Source organism: Netta rufina (genome assembly GCF_964035555.1).
Source record: "Netta rufina genome assembly, chromosome: 4".
In the NCBI taxonomy this organism is placed as follows: Eukaryota; Metazoa; Chordata; class Aves; order Anseriformes; family Anatidae; genus Netta; species Netta rufina.
In genome coordinates this window covers 61,468,264-61,482,527 of record NC_140127.1, presented here as the reverse complement: position 1 = coordinate 61,482,527, position 14,264 = coordinate 61,468,264, and the positions used below count along the sequence as shown (strand labels likewise).

Here is a 14,264-nt window from a genome sequence, read left to right as displayed (position 1 = left end):
TTTTCTAATTCTTTTATTCGAATACTCTTTTTCAAAGTTGGACAACCACTAAGGTTTGTATCAATTGGTAAAGTTCTTCCATTATAAGAATAGTGATCTAAATAAGTAGGTATGCTTAGGTATCTTGTAAAAAAGGAAGAAACATCATAGATACTTGTATGAAAAGTGAACTGTATGATTTTGTTTTGCACAGATATTTAGTCTTTATCAGAACCTTAATCCTTAAATGCATCCTTCAATAATGAACTGCAGTGCTTTAAGTGTCTAACTTATATGAACATAAACAAGAATGAACAGATTGACGCAAAGTGATGATACTTTGTGATACTACCTGCTGGCAAACTAAATGAAGATGCCAGGGAAAGAAAACCCAGTTTGTCTGGAGGGCATACTTACACATATAGCTACACTCTTAAATTTTTTCAAAAATTATGCTTCTCATTTTGAAAATACTTTCCTACAACTATGATCAAGTTTGGAACTAAGCTTAGCTCCAGAAAAAGAGCTATTTTGTTCAAGTCCAATACTTACTTTGAAATTAAAAATACAGTATGCAGAACTTCATTGTCATAGAATTGCTGACATATACAGACTTAGTGCTGATAAAAACATCTCAGTTGAAGACTTGAATATATAGATAGCTAAGCTGGCCAACCTAAACCGCATTTTATTTCTCAAACAGTAAAAAGCCTCTACATGCACACAACACAGCACAAAACCATGCTAAGAATGAAACAAAACCAACCTTTCTGTTAGGCCCCGATGAGAGCTGTCTCAAAATAAATAAAAAAATGAGGTTTCAAATAAGTGACAACTAAAATTATCCTTCATTAAGTGTTTATTCCTTTTTAGTAACAGAATCAACTGTAAATGAAGTCAGTAAATAAGCGTAAGAAAAAAATAGTGCATTTTATTCTACAATCAATTTAAAGTCTAATATTAAAGTACCTGCCAATGAACTTTAAGAACTCTCTGCAAAACTTCTTAAGTATTACAAGAAAAACAGCTTGTAATACACGTAAAATATAGCCATGAACTTGACCGAACTGTTACTTAGAATAAACATAAAAAGCTTAAGGCTCTATAAATAAAGTACAGCAGGGGCTATGTTTTGTTTCCAAGACACCCTATTGTAAATTGGGCTGAAGTGGTACACAGGCGCTCTATATGAACAGCATTTTAAACCTATTAAGATCACAACCAATTTCCACAGGGAAGTGAAGTCGTATTCAAAAGCATACCTACCATAAACCCTACTGAATCAGTTTCAAGTACTGGGTATTGAATATTAAGTATTGGCTTCTCCTTTGAAGTATGTAGGTTAACTTAGCTATCCTATTCATTTGTAATCAGTCTTTTTACTGATTACATGACGATGAATTTGGCCGATAGCATGAAAGGAAAAAGAAAATCAGGATTTACTCACCAAGGAGGAATCCCTGTGACACCACATTCCATCCTATAAAGGAAGTGAAAGTGCTCTTCCCTTCGGTCTGATTTACAAGAAAGAAAGAAAGAGAAGGTTGTAATGTTGCTACACTATGCACTGTTATGGAAAGGAGAAAGGAGTACTTTCCGAGAGATTACTACAGAAAATATTGAGTGTACCTGCCCTTTTTGGTTGGTAGAAAGTCACATTGGCAAAAAAAAAAAAAAAAAAAAACAGGTTTGGGACTAAGTGTGCAACTGAAGTTCAAATTCATTTATGAACAAAGTCCATAGTGAGAATCCCAGTGGATCTTTTTTTCTCTGAGATGCTTTCTTCCTACTATTTATTTCTTGAAGTAATGCTTTTTTCATTTATTTCCTACTGAAAAGTGTACATCTATCACTTCACAGGAGGGCAGTGGGAAATTTAAAAGGCACATATAATACCTGTGGTAGGTTCAAAGTTAATGATGTTATTGCTGACAAAACCTAAATTCACTTATTTCAGGGAGAAGGCAACGTAATAAAAGAAACCACAGAACACATATTTATAAGCTATATCGCTACTTCAACATGTAAGAAATGCAAAGATCTTCACAATCATTCCTCATGTAAGAGGAGTCACATACTACACGATGTTTTCTTGAGAAAGCTAGAATTTACAGGAAATCTCATTTTCCACAGCAAAAATCCTTATTTAGTTTACAGTCAAGATGTAAAATGTCTTAAAGTGGAATTTTATTGGGGCTTTTATCAGAGTTTCACTAACATACAAATTTAACCTTTGTATCATAGTGATTTTCCCACCACGAGAGCTTTTACTAGTGTGCAATGTATTTAAAAAAAAAAAAAGTTAGCTTTATAAAAGTGATTCAAAACAAGCAGAGATATTAATCTGCTCAGAACCTGAGGTTTAAAAAAAAAATGTCTCGTTTTTAAAAGATAATCATACCTTTCAACCACAGGTATAGTTAATTTTAGGAACTTATTAACAAGAACCAAGTCTGAAAAGAGCTCTACCAGGTCCACTTTTCTCTCTCTTTCTCTCTCCCCCCTTGCTCCAAAGCACGTGCTTTGAAGTTGTCATATATTTCAATAAAATGAGCTTATGTGTAAGATTCAAAGTGCAGAGTTTAGGAAATTTCTTTCCACTGCTTGGAAGGAAACAGAGCTGTTAGAATTTTTTATTTTTGTTATTTCTGAAGACTGCTGATGTAATTTAATTTTGTGAAGTGTTAATTTTTGAAAGAGCACACTACTCTTTATAGAGTAGAGCAGTAATGAAGTGTTTCACCTGCCAAAACCACCACAATCTGATGATTCAGCCACTGCCAGTTTGACTGCAACAATTTAACCTGCAGCTTATAGTTTACTTCATGACATAATCTTGGATTCTTCTCATTGAAGTTTTCAATAGTTCTAAAATATCTGTGTTAATGCCAATATAGCTCTGACAAATACGCAGAACTATACTGACTCCAGTGATCCAGTGATGAGGAAGGATTTAGCAGTCAGACTGAAACAAGTTATGCTGTCTAGGTAGAAAAATAAATCAAACTTTAAGATACACTACTCTGTTCTCTTAGCTTTCTTAGATGGGATATTAAAATGTGGAAAAGGTAAACAGTGCATTGCCCCTGCATTTAAATAAGCACTGCACACAATATTATAGGCAGGAATTAACCCATTTTACATAGAACGTGTTTTCATTGTTTGGAAGAAATAAAGGGTAACAACCTTGTTTCTACACCGAATAGAGAGCAAAGAAGTTATGAGGAAATAGAAATGAAGAGTGAAGTGGAAGGTCAACAGAACACTCGCTGCTCAATCATGTCACTTAGATGTTGAGAAAAAAGTCAAGATGAAGGGAGGAGCACTTTTATTTACTACACAGAATGGAATATGATGTGGCAGGTTCAAAAAACACCTAATCACGCCTCTCAGCACTTACTTGACATTTGTGAAGAAGCATTGAGTTCAGAGATAACTAGCCACCTGCTTTCTAAGTACCTTTTGGAATAATAAATACATTTTACCTACTGACCTCTATTTAAACACAAAAATAAGTTTCCTGAGCTAGAAAAGCCCCAATCATTTTTTACCATAACAAATCAAATCAGCATAACCAGGAAAACAAGAAAACACGCAAATAAAAAGCAAAGTGCAGACTGAGTATTCAGAAATAAGAGTCATACCTGAAAAAGTTTCATTACATACTGTAAACATCAGCTGTCAACTTTTCAATAAAAATCCACCAGCTTTAGAACATTAATGACTTAGACAAAGCTTCTGGTAGTGAAGAGGTAATTGAGATGCAAAGGAAAGATATTCCATAAACTTTTGAAGAAACTGACACATGGGAAATTGTTTCAAGAATTCCTACCAAAACACAACCTTCTTAATTCAAGATGATCTTAGTTTTACTGAATCTTACCTGGTAACACTTTAAAGTTAACATATTCAAGTTGAACAGAATAAATTGGGTTCTACTCTGCCATTCACTGTAAGAATATCATCAGACAAGCAGACTAAGTTTTAGCACTGCACGTATGCATGTGTGGTCTTCTGAACCCCACTTTTTTCAGTAAATGAAGTAACAGCTGAAGCCAGCAACTGGTCTATCAATTTTTTTAATCACAATTTCAGAAGAGCATTAAGTTCATTTGTCAAAAGCAAAGCTGAGTTTATAAATGAGGAAGAACACTTTGTAAATTGAAAAAAGTAGCTAGAAAATCTAAATAGTATGCTAAAATTCATTACCTTTATCTAAATTTTAATATTTTAGCAATAGCATCCATGCAGATATTTACAAATTGGCACATTATTTGACTTGTCATCATGTGAAAATTGAATAGCTACTATATGGTTCTTTACACAGCTAGGAAAACTCTTGACATTTTGAAAATACTCAATTCAGCTCAAAATTAACACCATAATTCCGTATGTCAGACTGCCACCTAGTGTCTATTTGAAGCAGCACCCAAGTTCAAAAGTTTCAACTCGGGACAATACTTTAAAATAGTATTATTTTTTTTTAAATGCAACTAGACATGCATTTTCTCTAATCTGAATATACATCCTGAACTATGCATTGAAAAGCACTTCACATATAAGAGATTCTAATAATGTAAATGCAAGTGGTTTGATTAAAAGAAAAAAAGAATCAGCAACCGGTAATCAACTTTTTAAATCAAGTTTGAGGAAATGAAGAATGAAAACCCTTAAGTTCTTATTTATTCAAGGAAAAATTAAAACATCAATACAAAGACTTCTATCCTTTTAGGTTACACTTAGGATTGTATCACCAAGCTTACTTTAAAATAGCAAGTTTTAATCAAGGAAATCAATTGTCCCATTTTTTGGTAAAACAAAATGCTATGAATTAGTGATTTCCTTAGTACCAATCTAAGCAAAACAGTAAAGGGGTTAAAACTTAAATTTCTTAATGTTATTCTATCTAGTCCCATCCCACTTACTTACTTAAAAGATTCTTTTAAAGAATATAAAAAATCAATTTTATACAGGAGCCCCTTGAGAAAATATTACTGGGGAAATTAGAACTCATTTGTTGTAAAAATCAAATTTTGGTTTCAATACCAAGGAGTCTGTCAAAATACAAAAGGCTGAGTCATTAACTCAAGACTAACAAATCCCAGAACACTATTCAAATAGACGTTAGTTAAATGAACAGAATGACCCAGAATAAGGTTATGTCTCTGCCCCTTACTAACCTGAATGTGCTTAATGGGTGTTGTTAGCAATCTGCCATCTGAAGGGAACAACATTCGAGTTAGTGACTGGTGGTAAAGCTTAACAGTACCCCACAAACACTGTTGCTTTGGCTAGGTTAGAGCAAAATTTCTGCTTCACAGCAGAAAAAGTCATTAGTAGATCAAACAGCACTGAAAGACCGTAAAGTTAAGCAAACAGATAAACATTATTTAAGTGTATCAACTCCTTCCTCTTCAATCAACTTACCGTAATCCATAGCAAGGCAAAGTGATGAACCGGAACATTGCCAGAAAAACTCTCAAAGGAAGCAGGGTGAATATATACAGAAAAGCATCCAGGCACAAAAAGATTCCAAAAAACATCAACTAAATTATAAAAATAAAACAGATGTTAGTAGTTTATACAGAGTTACAAATAAAGAATTATACTGTTTTATGAAAAATACATTTACATATTACTTTAATTAACCAAATAAGATAAGATGAAAAAAAACTATCCAGTTAGACTACTCAGCAAAAATTCTGCTCCACAAGGCCCAGATAGCAAAGAATTTTACAGACTTCCCCAATTCACCAAACCTTATTCAACAGATGAATTGCACTTAATTACTGCAGCTCATTTTGCAGTAGTGACTTTCCTCTAAAGTTAGAGATGTTAATGTTTTAACTTTAGGGGGGGGGAAAGAACCGTAGAGCTGTGTGTACACATGCAAAAACTTTTTCTGCTTATGTTCTTTTTAACATGTCTTCCCCCCTCCAAAAAACAAAGTTTTACCTAGTTAGCTTTCTATTGCACACCTAATTACTGCTGTGGTAGTTTTCTCCTTCAGAAAATATGCACCTTTCTTTCGTTAGAAGAGGAATATAAAATATGAAGAATCAATTTACATACTCGCCCTCAGTTTAAATGCTTCCTCCTTAACTTGTAAGAACAGTTAAAGCCATTTCACTATAGCCAAAAGCCAAGCAACTCTATCATAATTATACTAGACTTGAATTCTCCAATTAGAAAGCTGTTATATACCTGTCTCCCCCCAGATGATGTTCCTTCTTTATGTGCTTTCTGAATTGATCTAAGATTTATCTGAATGAGACTCTGGGCACTTGTTGATTTTCCTAATTGTATTTCAAGAAAAGTTAGGCACATACCTAGCTAGGCATATTAAGTCCTAATTTTGACTTTAAAAGAATATTATGCTTTTTTTTGTTGTTGTTGTTGATGATGATCAAGAAAATGTATTTTGCAAAATAAACTCAAAGGTTATATGTAATAATAGCAAGTTAAAGAAAATCAAGTATTTACCTAATATCAGAAGGTAAATTTTATTCCAGTTTATTCTCACTCTAGCTTTTTATGATGTACATCCCCACTCTCTAAGTAAATCATTAGGTAGCAAACAATACAAGTCATTAAGACAATTCTTGCCTTCCTTTCCTACCCATGTTTCATTTGAATGAAGCAATTTTGAAACTCAGTCAAACAATTCCTACAATAGGTGATGGTCTGCACACTATTTAGTTTGCTTTCTAGGTGCTCATCAGCATACTTTTTCATTTTTTTCCAGTGAGTATTATTCAATTTGATACATTTAGAATGAAAGCTAACCTGGACTATGCCCAGGCAAAGAACATTTATTTCATAATCTCTCTGTAAAAAGATATCAATCACCTTTTAGATATCTCTGCTTATTCCTTAGTTTCATATTCTTTCATTGATATTCAAAACAGAGACCGAAGTCTGATTTACCATGCAAAAAAAAAACAAAAAAAAACAAAAAAAAAAAACACAACAGTAATTTGACCACTTATACCCTCAACCCTGTTTAAGCAAAGGCCAACAATCTTGTATGTTCTTAAATGCTCTAAGTTTTGTTGGAAACCTATGGATGATCCTTCAGAATAATTTCTGTGGCTTGGAAACTACACATAGTAGTCTACATAATTACAATGGAGATGAATATTTACTTCTGTAGAGCCAGGTCTCATTGTGACCGAGGATTAATTTGACGACGCTGAAGGTGGAAGCAGGGCTCTGACAAAAACAAATCCTACTCTCCGTCCCTCCTCCACTTCTCTGTATGTAAGCTTTCTACTACTCTAAGCTATTCAGCTACCCCTCTGTCCTCAAAAACTCTGGATTTGTGAGAATACTGGCTGAGCAATTCAGCACACTACCCTAGCAGAGGACAAAACAGGCAAGAAATGTGAAGCATTCACTGCCAAATTATGAGCTGATTTACATTTCAGAACGGTACAACGAGCTCATGCAAAACATGTAGTGCGTGTAAGGTGGGAGACTGAAGTGGGAGCAAGCACTTTATGTTTTTCAACATAAAGTAGTGTTCAACTGGTTTAGGCTTACCATATTTCTCAAAATCTAGAGGTTTTGAGAAATTTAACTATATTAGCTCTTAAGGTTATGGTAACACTGTAACCTACACAACCTTATTACCAATTTGCCTTACTCTTCATCCCTGAGCATATTCCTGCTGCCTCCCAACTTTGACACCCTGTCCTACAGGATTCCAAAAAGGTTACACCAGAACAAAACTCCCTTTTACGTTAGAGCACTGCAATTGGCCCACTGAATTATATTTAAGCTACCACAAAGGAAGTGGCAGGAATGCATCAATCAGGAAGAACCACAACACTGGGATAGAGGGAGAAGGAAAGGAAGGTGTCATAAGCAGTGGCCAGAAGCAAGACAGAAAGTTATGGAAGTCAAAAACCTTCTACAAACTTATCTATCACTGTATTTTCAGACTGGAAAATTCTTTAAAACCATGGTTTTCCTTTGACTGACTATTCCTTGAAGATCAGTGACATTTTTGAATACATCACCACCTGGACTTCCAAGCTAATTATGTCAGTCTCTGCTAATAGCATCAAGTGGCCATTAGCTGAAAACACTAAATATTAATCAATGCAGATGTGCAATTTTTTTTTGAGTGAAGTGTTTGAAAAACAAAGATTCCTTTAAATACCTTCACATAGCCAATTTAATCTCGAAATTAAAAGAAATCTTAAAGAATACTTCACCTTTTCCAGTTCTTTTGGTATCCGCATGCATGTGTATACTCTCTCTCTCCGCTCTGTGTATTTTGCTTCATTGTGTTCAAGGAAGTAGCCTCTTGTCAGCTCAGCACTGATGAACCTCAACAACGAAAGATCTACATTTGGGAACACACATAAGCAGAAGACATTTTAGACATGAACTCCACAGAGTGAGAAGGCTCCTGTGCTTTTGTTACTTGCTACGTGCTCCAGTTCCATCACATCTAACGCAATAGGTTTCTGCTAACAGCAACTAGAATGTCAAATAACTTGGTACAGAAGGAGCTATGAGAATCGAGTCCTACTCCCTCCCATTTCCTGATCGCTTCCCAACAAGCAAAATAAACTGCTCTGCCCAGCCAATCGCTTTCATCAGACATCCTGCTTCTCCAAAAGATTACTAAAAAAAGCTATGCTGAACGCAGTATATCTAATGGATCTAATTCTTATCATACTGAGAGCTCTCCTAAATTACTGAGCTTAATTCTAGACTTTTAAAGTTATTTTCTCTCTCAGCAACATTAGCAGCTTGTTCTTTAAATAAAGAACACCTCCTGTAAGATCATAGCATTCATAGGTAAGTGATTGCAGGTGATTCAGTACACAAACAGTAGAGGTGTCCTGATTGTTTGCTTATCAGATAAAAAGCCCTTCAAGACTGAAATGCAATCAGGCATATACAATAGGTCTTCCACATTTTAACAGCTGTAGGTAAATAGGCTGAAGGCTGACCTAAGTTTCTAATCAAGCCATAGGGCTTTAAAAAAAGGACAGAACAGCCTTTCAACAGTAAATAAATCACAATTATGAAAGCTCAGGCTATCAGCAGCACGAGGAAGTTGAGCTTACAACACTCACTGACAAGTTCTGAGATCAGCACTTCCCATCTGTAACACTTCACAAGTGACAGAAGACTACACTCGCGTTCAAAATTTCTGGTTGTTACTGGCATTCAAAACCAGACACTCCCAGTGCTCACACAGCATCCAAAATACAGATATCACTTATCCAGACAGGTGAAAAGCAGCAGTGAACTTATCATGGGGCAAGAACACACGCACCAGCAGCAGATTCAGACTTCAGTGAGTTTTGGTGACTGCTGCAGGGGGCCTTGCACAGTACAGTGCCCCCGTTCGTGGTGAGGAGGGTGAAGGGAAGACGCTGCACAGCACAGCCTTAAAACAGCCGAGATAACAACAGCTGCTAAGACAGAACACAAGCAGGGATGGTATGTGTGAACAGTTCACCCCAAAGTCATCACACCAAAGTTGATGACAACCATCAGCTGGATAGAACAGTAGCCAAGAAATGACCACGAGTTTTAAGGCAAAGAAGCAATCAGCTTGAAAAGAAGTTTAAAAGCCACAGAAGAGGCAGGGGTGTGTGCCTGCCTTGGGTGGTAGCCTACACTGCCTTGGGTGGTGGACATGTGATTAGAACTTCTCAGCATTACAAGCATCTTGAAGTTTGCAGTAGTATATTAACATAAATATGTACTGTTAGTAACTCATTGCAATCATTATTTGCTTTCAACTATGTGAACCGAACCCTGTAAGGACTTGTTTGGGTGGTGTTTGCAATGATTTATATAACTGATCCCCTTCTAGCAGGCTACAGCTACTGTAACCCCTAGAAGTATTTGTTTTAAAATAAACAAACATGTAGTTTAGTGAGTGGAAAAAAAGTTAATATTGACATTTAAAGCTTCAATCAAAGGTCATGCTAGTGAAATAATGGCAGAAGTTCATACCACTAAATGCTTGTTCAGATCTCAGCCAAATTTGTTTTCTACAGTCCTCCTCTGTAACATCATAATGTAAAACTCAAGAAAGAATTGGGGAAAAAAAAATAACAAAAGATAAGCTTAGGTATGAACATCTAAATTAACTACTGTGGTTAACTGCCCAGGGACATCTTCTGACACCAGAGATAACCAACTTTCACTAACCTAAAGGTAATGCATCTCAAAACCAACACAAGTTTCCTGCAAAACCAATATTGACATACGGGCAACCACTGTGGAGTGACAGCCGAGCTGTCTGTTCCCACTTCCCATTACCTCACATGAACTGGTTCATTGGCTTTGTCGTTGAAAAACAGATCATTTTCAGTTCCCTCCATCTCGCTTAACTTCCACACCCCAGACACTCCTCACGACCGAAGCTGATCAATAGAGAAGCTCCAGACTGTGCACGCAAACACCCCCTCCAGCAATGGGATGTGCTGAAGCAGTCGCCCAGCCACCTCCTTTCCAAGCGCTTTCTAGCACCCATCATCAGCCCTACTTCTGTGCCCACAGAGCCATGGAGCAGATCGGTGCTGGCCTTGTAGGAAAAACATAGCCAGCAGAACAGGATGAGACACCAAGGCAGGACAGAGCAGTAAATCACCTGAAAGAGGTCTTAATTCTGCTGTCAAAGCATCATTTTCTGTTAAATGGAAGAAACTGCTTTAATTCCTACTTTCAATTTATTTAAAATTTCCCTCCTTTGCAGTCAAAGTTTTGGCCTAAGTTTAAACTGTTCAGACAGCATAGTCTAAATGCTTTAAGTATTCTCATTCATCTCCCCACGTCAGCGCAGTGAAGATGCAGCACAAGCATCTTCAAAACATAAAAGGCCACAGTTAATTTTTCAAGGTAAAAAGATAATGATTTACCAAAGTTATACTTCAATGCATAGCGACACAAGGGATAACCATTAACCAGAAGCGGAGAGGAAAACTTGTGCAAATGTAAAATCCACCGTGCCTCACAAATTTTCTGTTGAGAAACAATCAGAACATTAATCCTAAATGCTAACAGTTTCAGGCATTCACTTTGCTCCTGTCAATCCTAAACACACACTTCTTCCGTGAACACTCAAATAAATCAAGACTAAAGCAGCACAATACCTATATTTTTGAAGTAGTTATTTCCTTCCCTGCCAGACAACTCCTCTGTACAGTACTTACCCTACTGTACCACCTTGAAAGAAAATCTACTTCTGTGTACTATAAAGTGTAACGCTACCAGCAAAGATGAGTTAGAATTTTTAGTTGCTATATCAAAAGCCTGTTCCTCCAATGTTTTCTTGAAGAATCAGAGTACACCAATGGCTTTTAACTATTTTTTAAAATTAAGATCAACTGGAAGGTTATTAGTATTTTTTCCCCCGCATACTGATTTGTTTGCTTTAAAAAAAAGTTCTGTTCAGCTGTCTTTCAGGAACATCACTGCGCATCTTGACCATATTTTCCCCACCACAAACCAAGTCACAGTATTATAACCAAGCCAGCTCCCTACAACTATGGGAACTGCAGCGGTTTCACCACCAAACCGTGCGATCAATGATGCTATGACATAACACATCAAGAACAGCCGTAACACCGATCAAGCTTAGACGGAAACCATTCAATCATTGCTAAATGATTTAAGCTAATTTCTAATCATGTTTTTTTTCCTCTTTTCTATTTGGCATGCCCTGTGGTGTCACATTCCAGCCAACGGTGAGGCAGACAGCTTGGAAATCTGAACACTTCTGTGAGCACTCTTCACATTTCCAGCTAACCACTCCATTAAGCATACGGTCCTAAAAAAGTTGGTTGCAAGTTTACCAACATCAAATCTACCTGGCCATATCATTTAGATGTCATTTATCTACAGCACAGATGCCAACCAAGTCATTTAGATGACAATTTTTACTTTTTATGAACGAGGCAGGGCTAAATTTCAAAACCTGCTTGGTGGATACCTAGAATAATCAGTTCAGGTATAAATGTAAATAAAGGCGTGTAGCGGCCGCTGCTGTCAGTCTACTTTCCCTTACTGTTTTTCCCTGTGAAACCATTAGGTAGTAAAAACATGGTCAGTTCAGAAGCCTTCTAACAATCCGTGTAGGATTTCAAGGCTCTAACAGCACCGCTACTTTCAGCGGTAGGGGAAAACACTATTACGTTGGTAATTACGCGTACCTAACGAGCAATGTTTAACGATGAAGCATGTTTTGTGCCTCAAGAAGAAAGCCAAGCGAGCGTGCCCCAAAGCCGAGGAGTGGAGCTGAGGGCACAACACCGCTCTGCCCTGCGCTCCTTGCCCTCCCGAGCCGTTCCTCAGCAGGCTGCAGGTTTAACAGCCCCATTTTTAACTCCGGTGCGAAGCTTTCCCGTTACAGACACCTTTATAACTTAACAAAGCGTCCTGACACCGATCGGTGAACGCGCTAGGTGAAACTTCAGCGTGCCCGCTCCTCGCTTTGGACACGCCCGCGTGGAGATGGGGGCGGACAGGGCGAGCGTAGAGGCTGCACTTAGCGATAGGGCCGAGCCGGGTGGCCGAAAATAAAGCAAAGTGTGCAGAAAGGGCCTCAGCCGCCGGCTCAGCCCCGTTCCCTTCCCTCCTCTCCTCACGGAGCCGCCGCCCAGCGCGGCTGCCCGCAGCCCGGCGCACTTTTTGAAGTCTCTCGCCCAAGTTCGCCAAGGCGGCCGGCGGCAGCGCCCTCAGCCCCGCCGCGGCTCAGCCGGCCCCTCAGCGCGGCCGGGCGGCGATGCGAGGCGCCGGGACGAGCCCTGCTGGGTCCCTCCCCGCTCCCCTGCTCACCCGAGAGCCCCCTCTTCTTCTTCCTGCCCCGGTCGCTCTCGTAGAAACCCAGCGTCTCCGTCCGCTGCTGCGGGGCCGCCTGCGGCTCGCTGCTCCCCCACAGAGTCTTGGGCTCCCCGCGGCAGCCCTCCTGCTGCTGGGGCGGCTGCTGCTGCTGGGGCTGCTGCTCCGGGGCGCCGCCGCGCCGCCCTTCCCCACCGCTCCCCGGCGCGGCGGCGGCGGCGTCGGCAACGCCGGCCATGTTCGCCGCCCGCTCCGCGCTGGCCGCCCCCGGGCCCCGCGCCGCGCCGCGCCCCTGCCGCTGACTCATCACCGTGCGACGGCGGCGCCGCGCGGCCCGGCCCGGCCGCCGCTACACAGCCGGGCGCGGGGCGGGGACGGGGGCGATGCCGGCGCGGCGCCATCTTGTGCGGCCCCGCCGCCCTTAACCGCTTGCGCGCCGGCAGCTCCCTCGCGTCTTCACCGAGGCTTCCCCCTCCTGTCCGAGCCTCCCCCCCTCACCCCCAGCTGAGGGCCTTTGGGGCTGATTCGGGTTTTGTTTATGTCGTGGGGCGGGAATAAAGGTGGTTGTGTGAGGGAAGAGGTCTCGTGTGTCTTCTTGTTGGTGTAAAGGAAAGGTGGCGCGGGCTCAGGGGCAGTAGTGCAAAGCGACTTTGAGGTTATTAATCCACGCCGCGCTGCACAAATAAAGCCGTGATTGGGGAAGGAGAACGAGAGGTGAATTATTAACTGTAAAGCCAACAGGGCTTCAGTGTGCCTGTGGGACCTGACCTCGCACTTCAGGTCACCGGCTTGCCGTCCTTGTTTGTGCGGCGCTTTGTGCAGGAGGCCTCTGAAAGGAGACCCGTCTGTGAGCCCTCCGGTGTGCAGGACGGTGCTGCTGCGGTCATCTGGTGTGCCCAGGGCTCACGGCAGCCCCCCACGTCATGGACCACCTGTGCCATGCTTCATGGGACCACAAACACCCACACAACCAACCGGCCCCCAAACCACCCCTCAAGGCAGCATAAATTCTTGCAATTTGGGAAATGCTGAGGCTGAAAATGCCATTAGTTAGCTGCAGTGGTCATAGCAGGGTTATTAATTAAAATAATTGTTCCTGTTTCAAAGCACTTACAATGTATAGAGGAGTAAACATGAATATAAGAAGTAGGTTGCTCAAAGTAAAAGTAGAATACTTGTTTGAAGAAGGAATTCACATGGGCACAAGGGCAAAATATCTGGCCTGAATTTCACGTACAAGATCTCCTTCACATTCACTTCTCGTGTTCTTATCATGCGTTCAGAGGCCAGATTCGTTCAGCTTAATATTTAGCCACTTATCCTGGAAAAACAAAGAGCGCTTTATTCTTTCCTTGGAAGACCACAGCGTGTGTAGTTTCCCTCTAAAACTCTACCTCTAAGTTAATTGAACAGAGAGTTGTATCAAAGAGCATTTCAGGCCTTGGATAATCTGAAAGTGCCCATTTTCACTG

The 14,264-nt window shown here is 39.9% G+C and overlaps 1 protein-coding gene across 2 annotated transcripts in view; it reads right to left on the bottom strand.

The window, feature by feature from the left end:
• TAPT1 (transmembrane anterior posterior transformation 1) overlaps nucleotides 1-13,084 on the bottom strand; it is a 38,838-nt gene extending 25,754 nt beyond the window's left edge. The window contains exons 1-4 of one of the 2 annotated variants that reach the window (XM_084286358.1): nucleotides 12,790-13,084; nucleotides 8,199-8,329; nucleotides 5,407-5,525; nucleotides 746-769 (exon numbers count right to left, since the gene is read on the bottom strand). In XM_084286358.1, the coding sequence (XP_084142484.1) occupies nucleotides 746-769; nucleotides 5,407-5,525; nucleotides 8,199-8,329; nucleotides 12,790-13,030 (515 nt within the window). In that variant the 5' untranslated portion in view covers nucleotides 13,031-13,084. The remainder of the gene's footprint in view (nucleotides 1-745; nucleotides 770-5,406; nucleotides 5,526-8,198; nucleotides 8,330-12,789) is intronic. The other variant, XM_084286359.1, reaches the window with a different exon arrangement.
• Nucleotides 13,085-14,264: the final 1,180 nt, after the last annotated feature.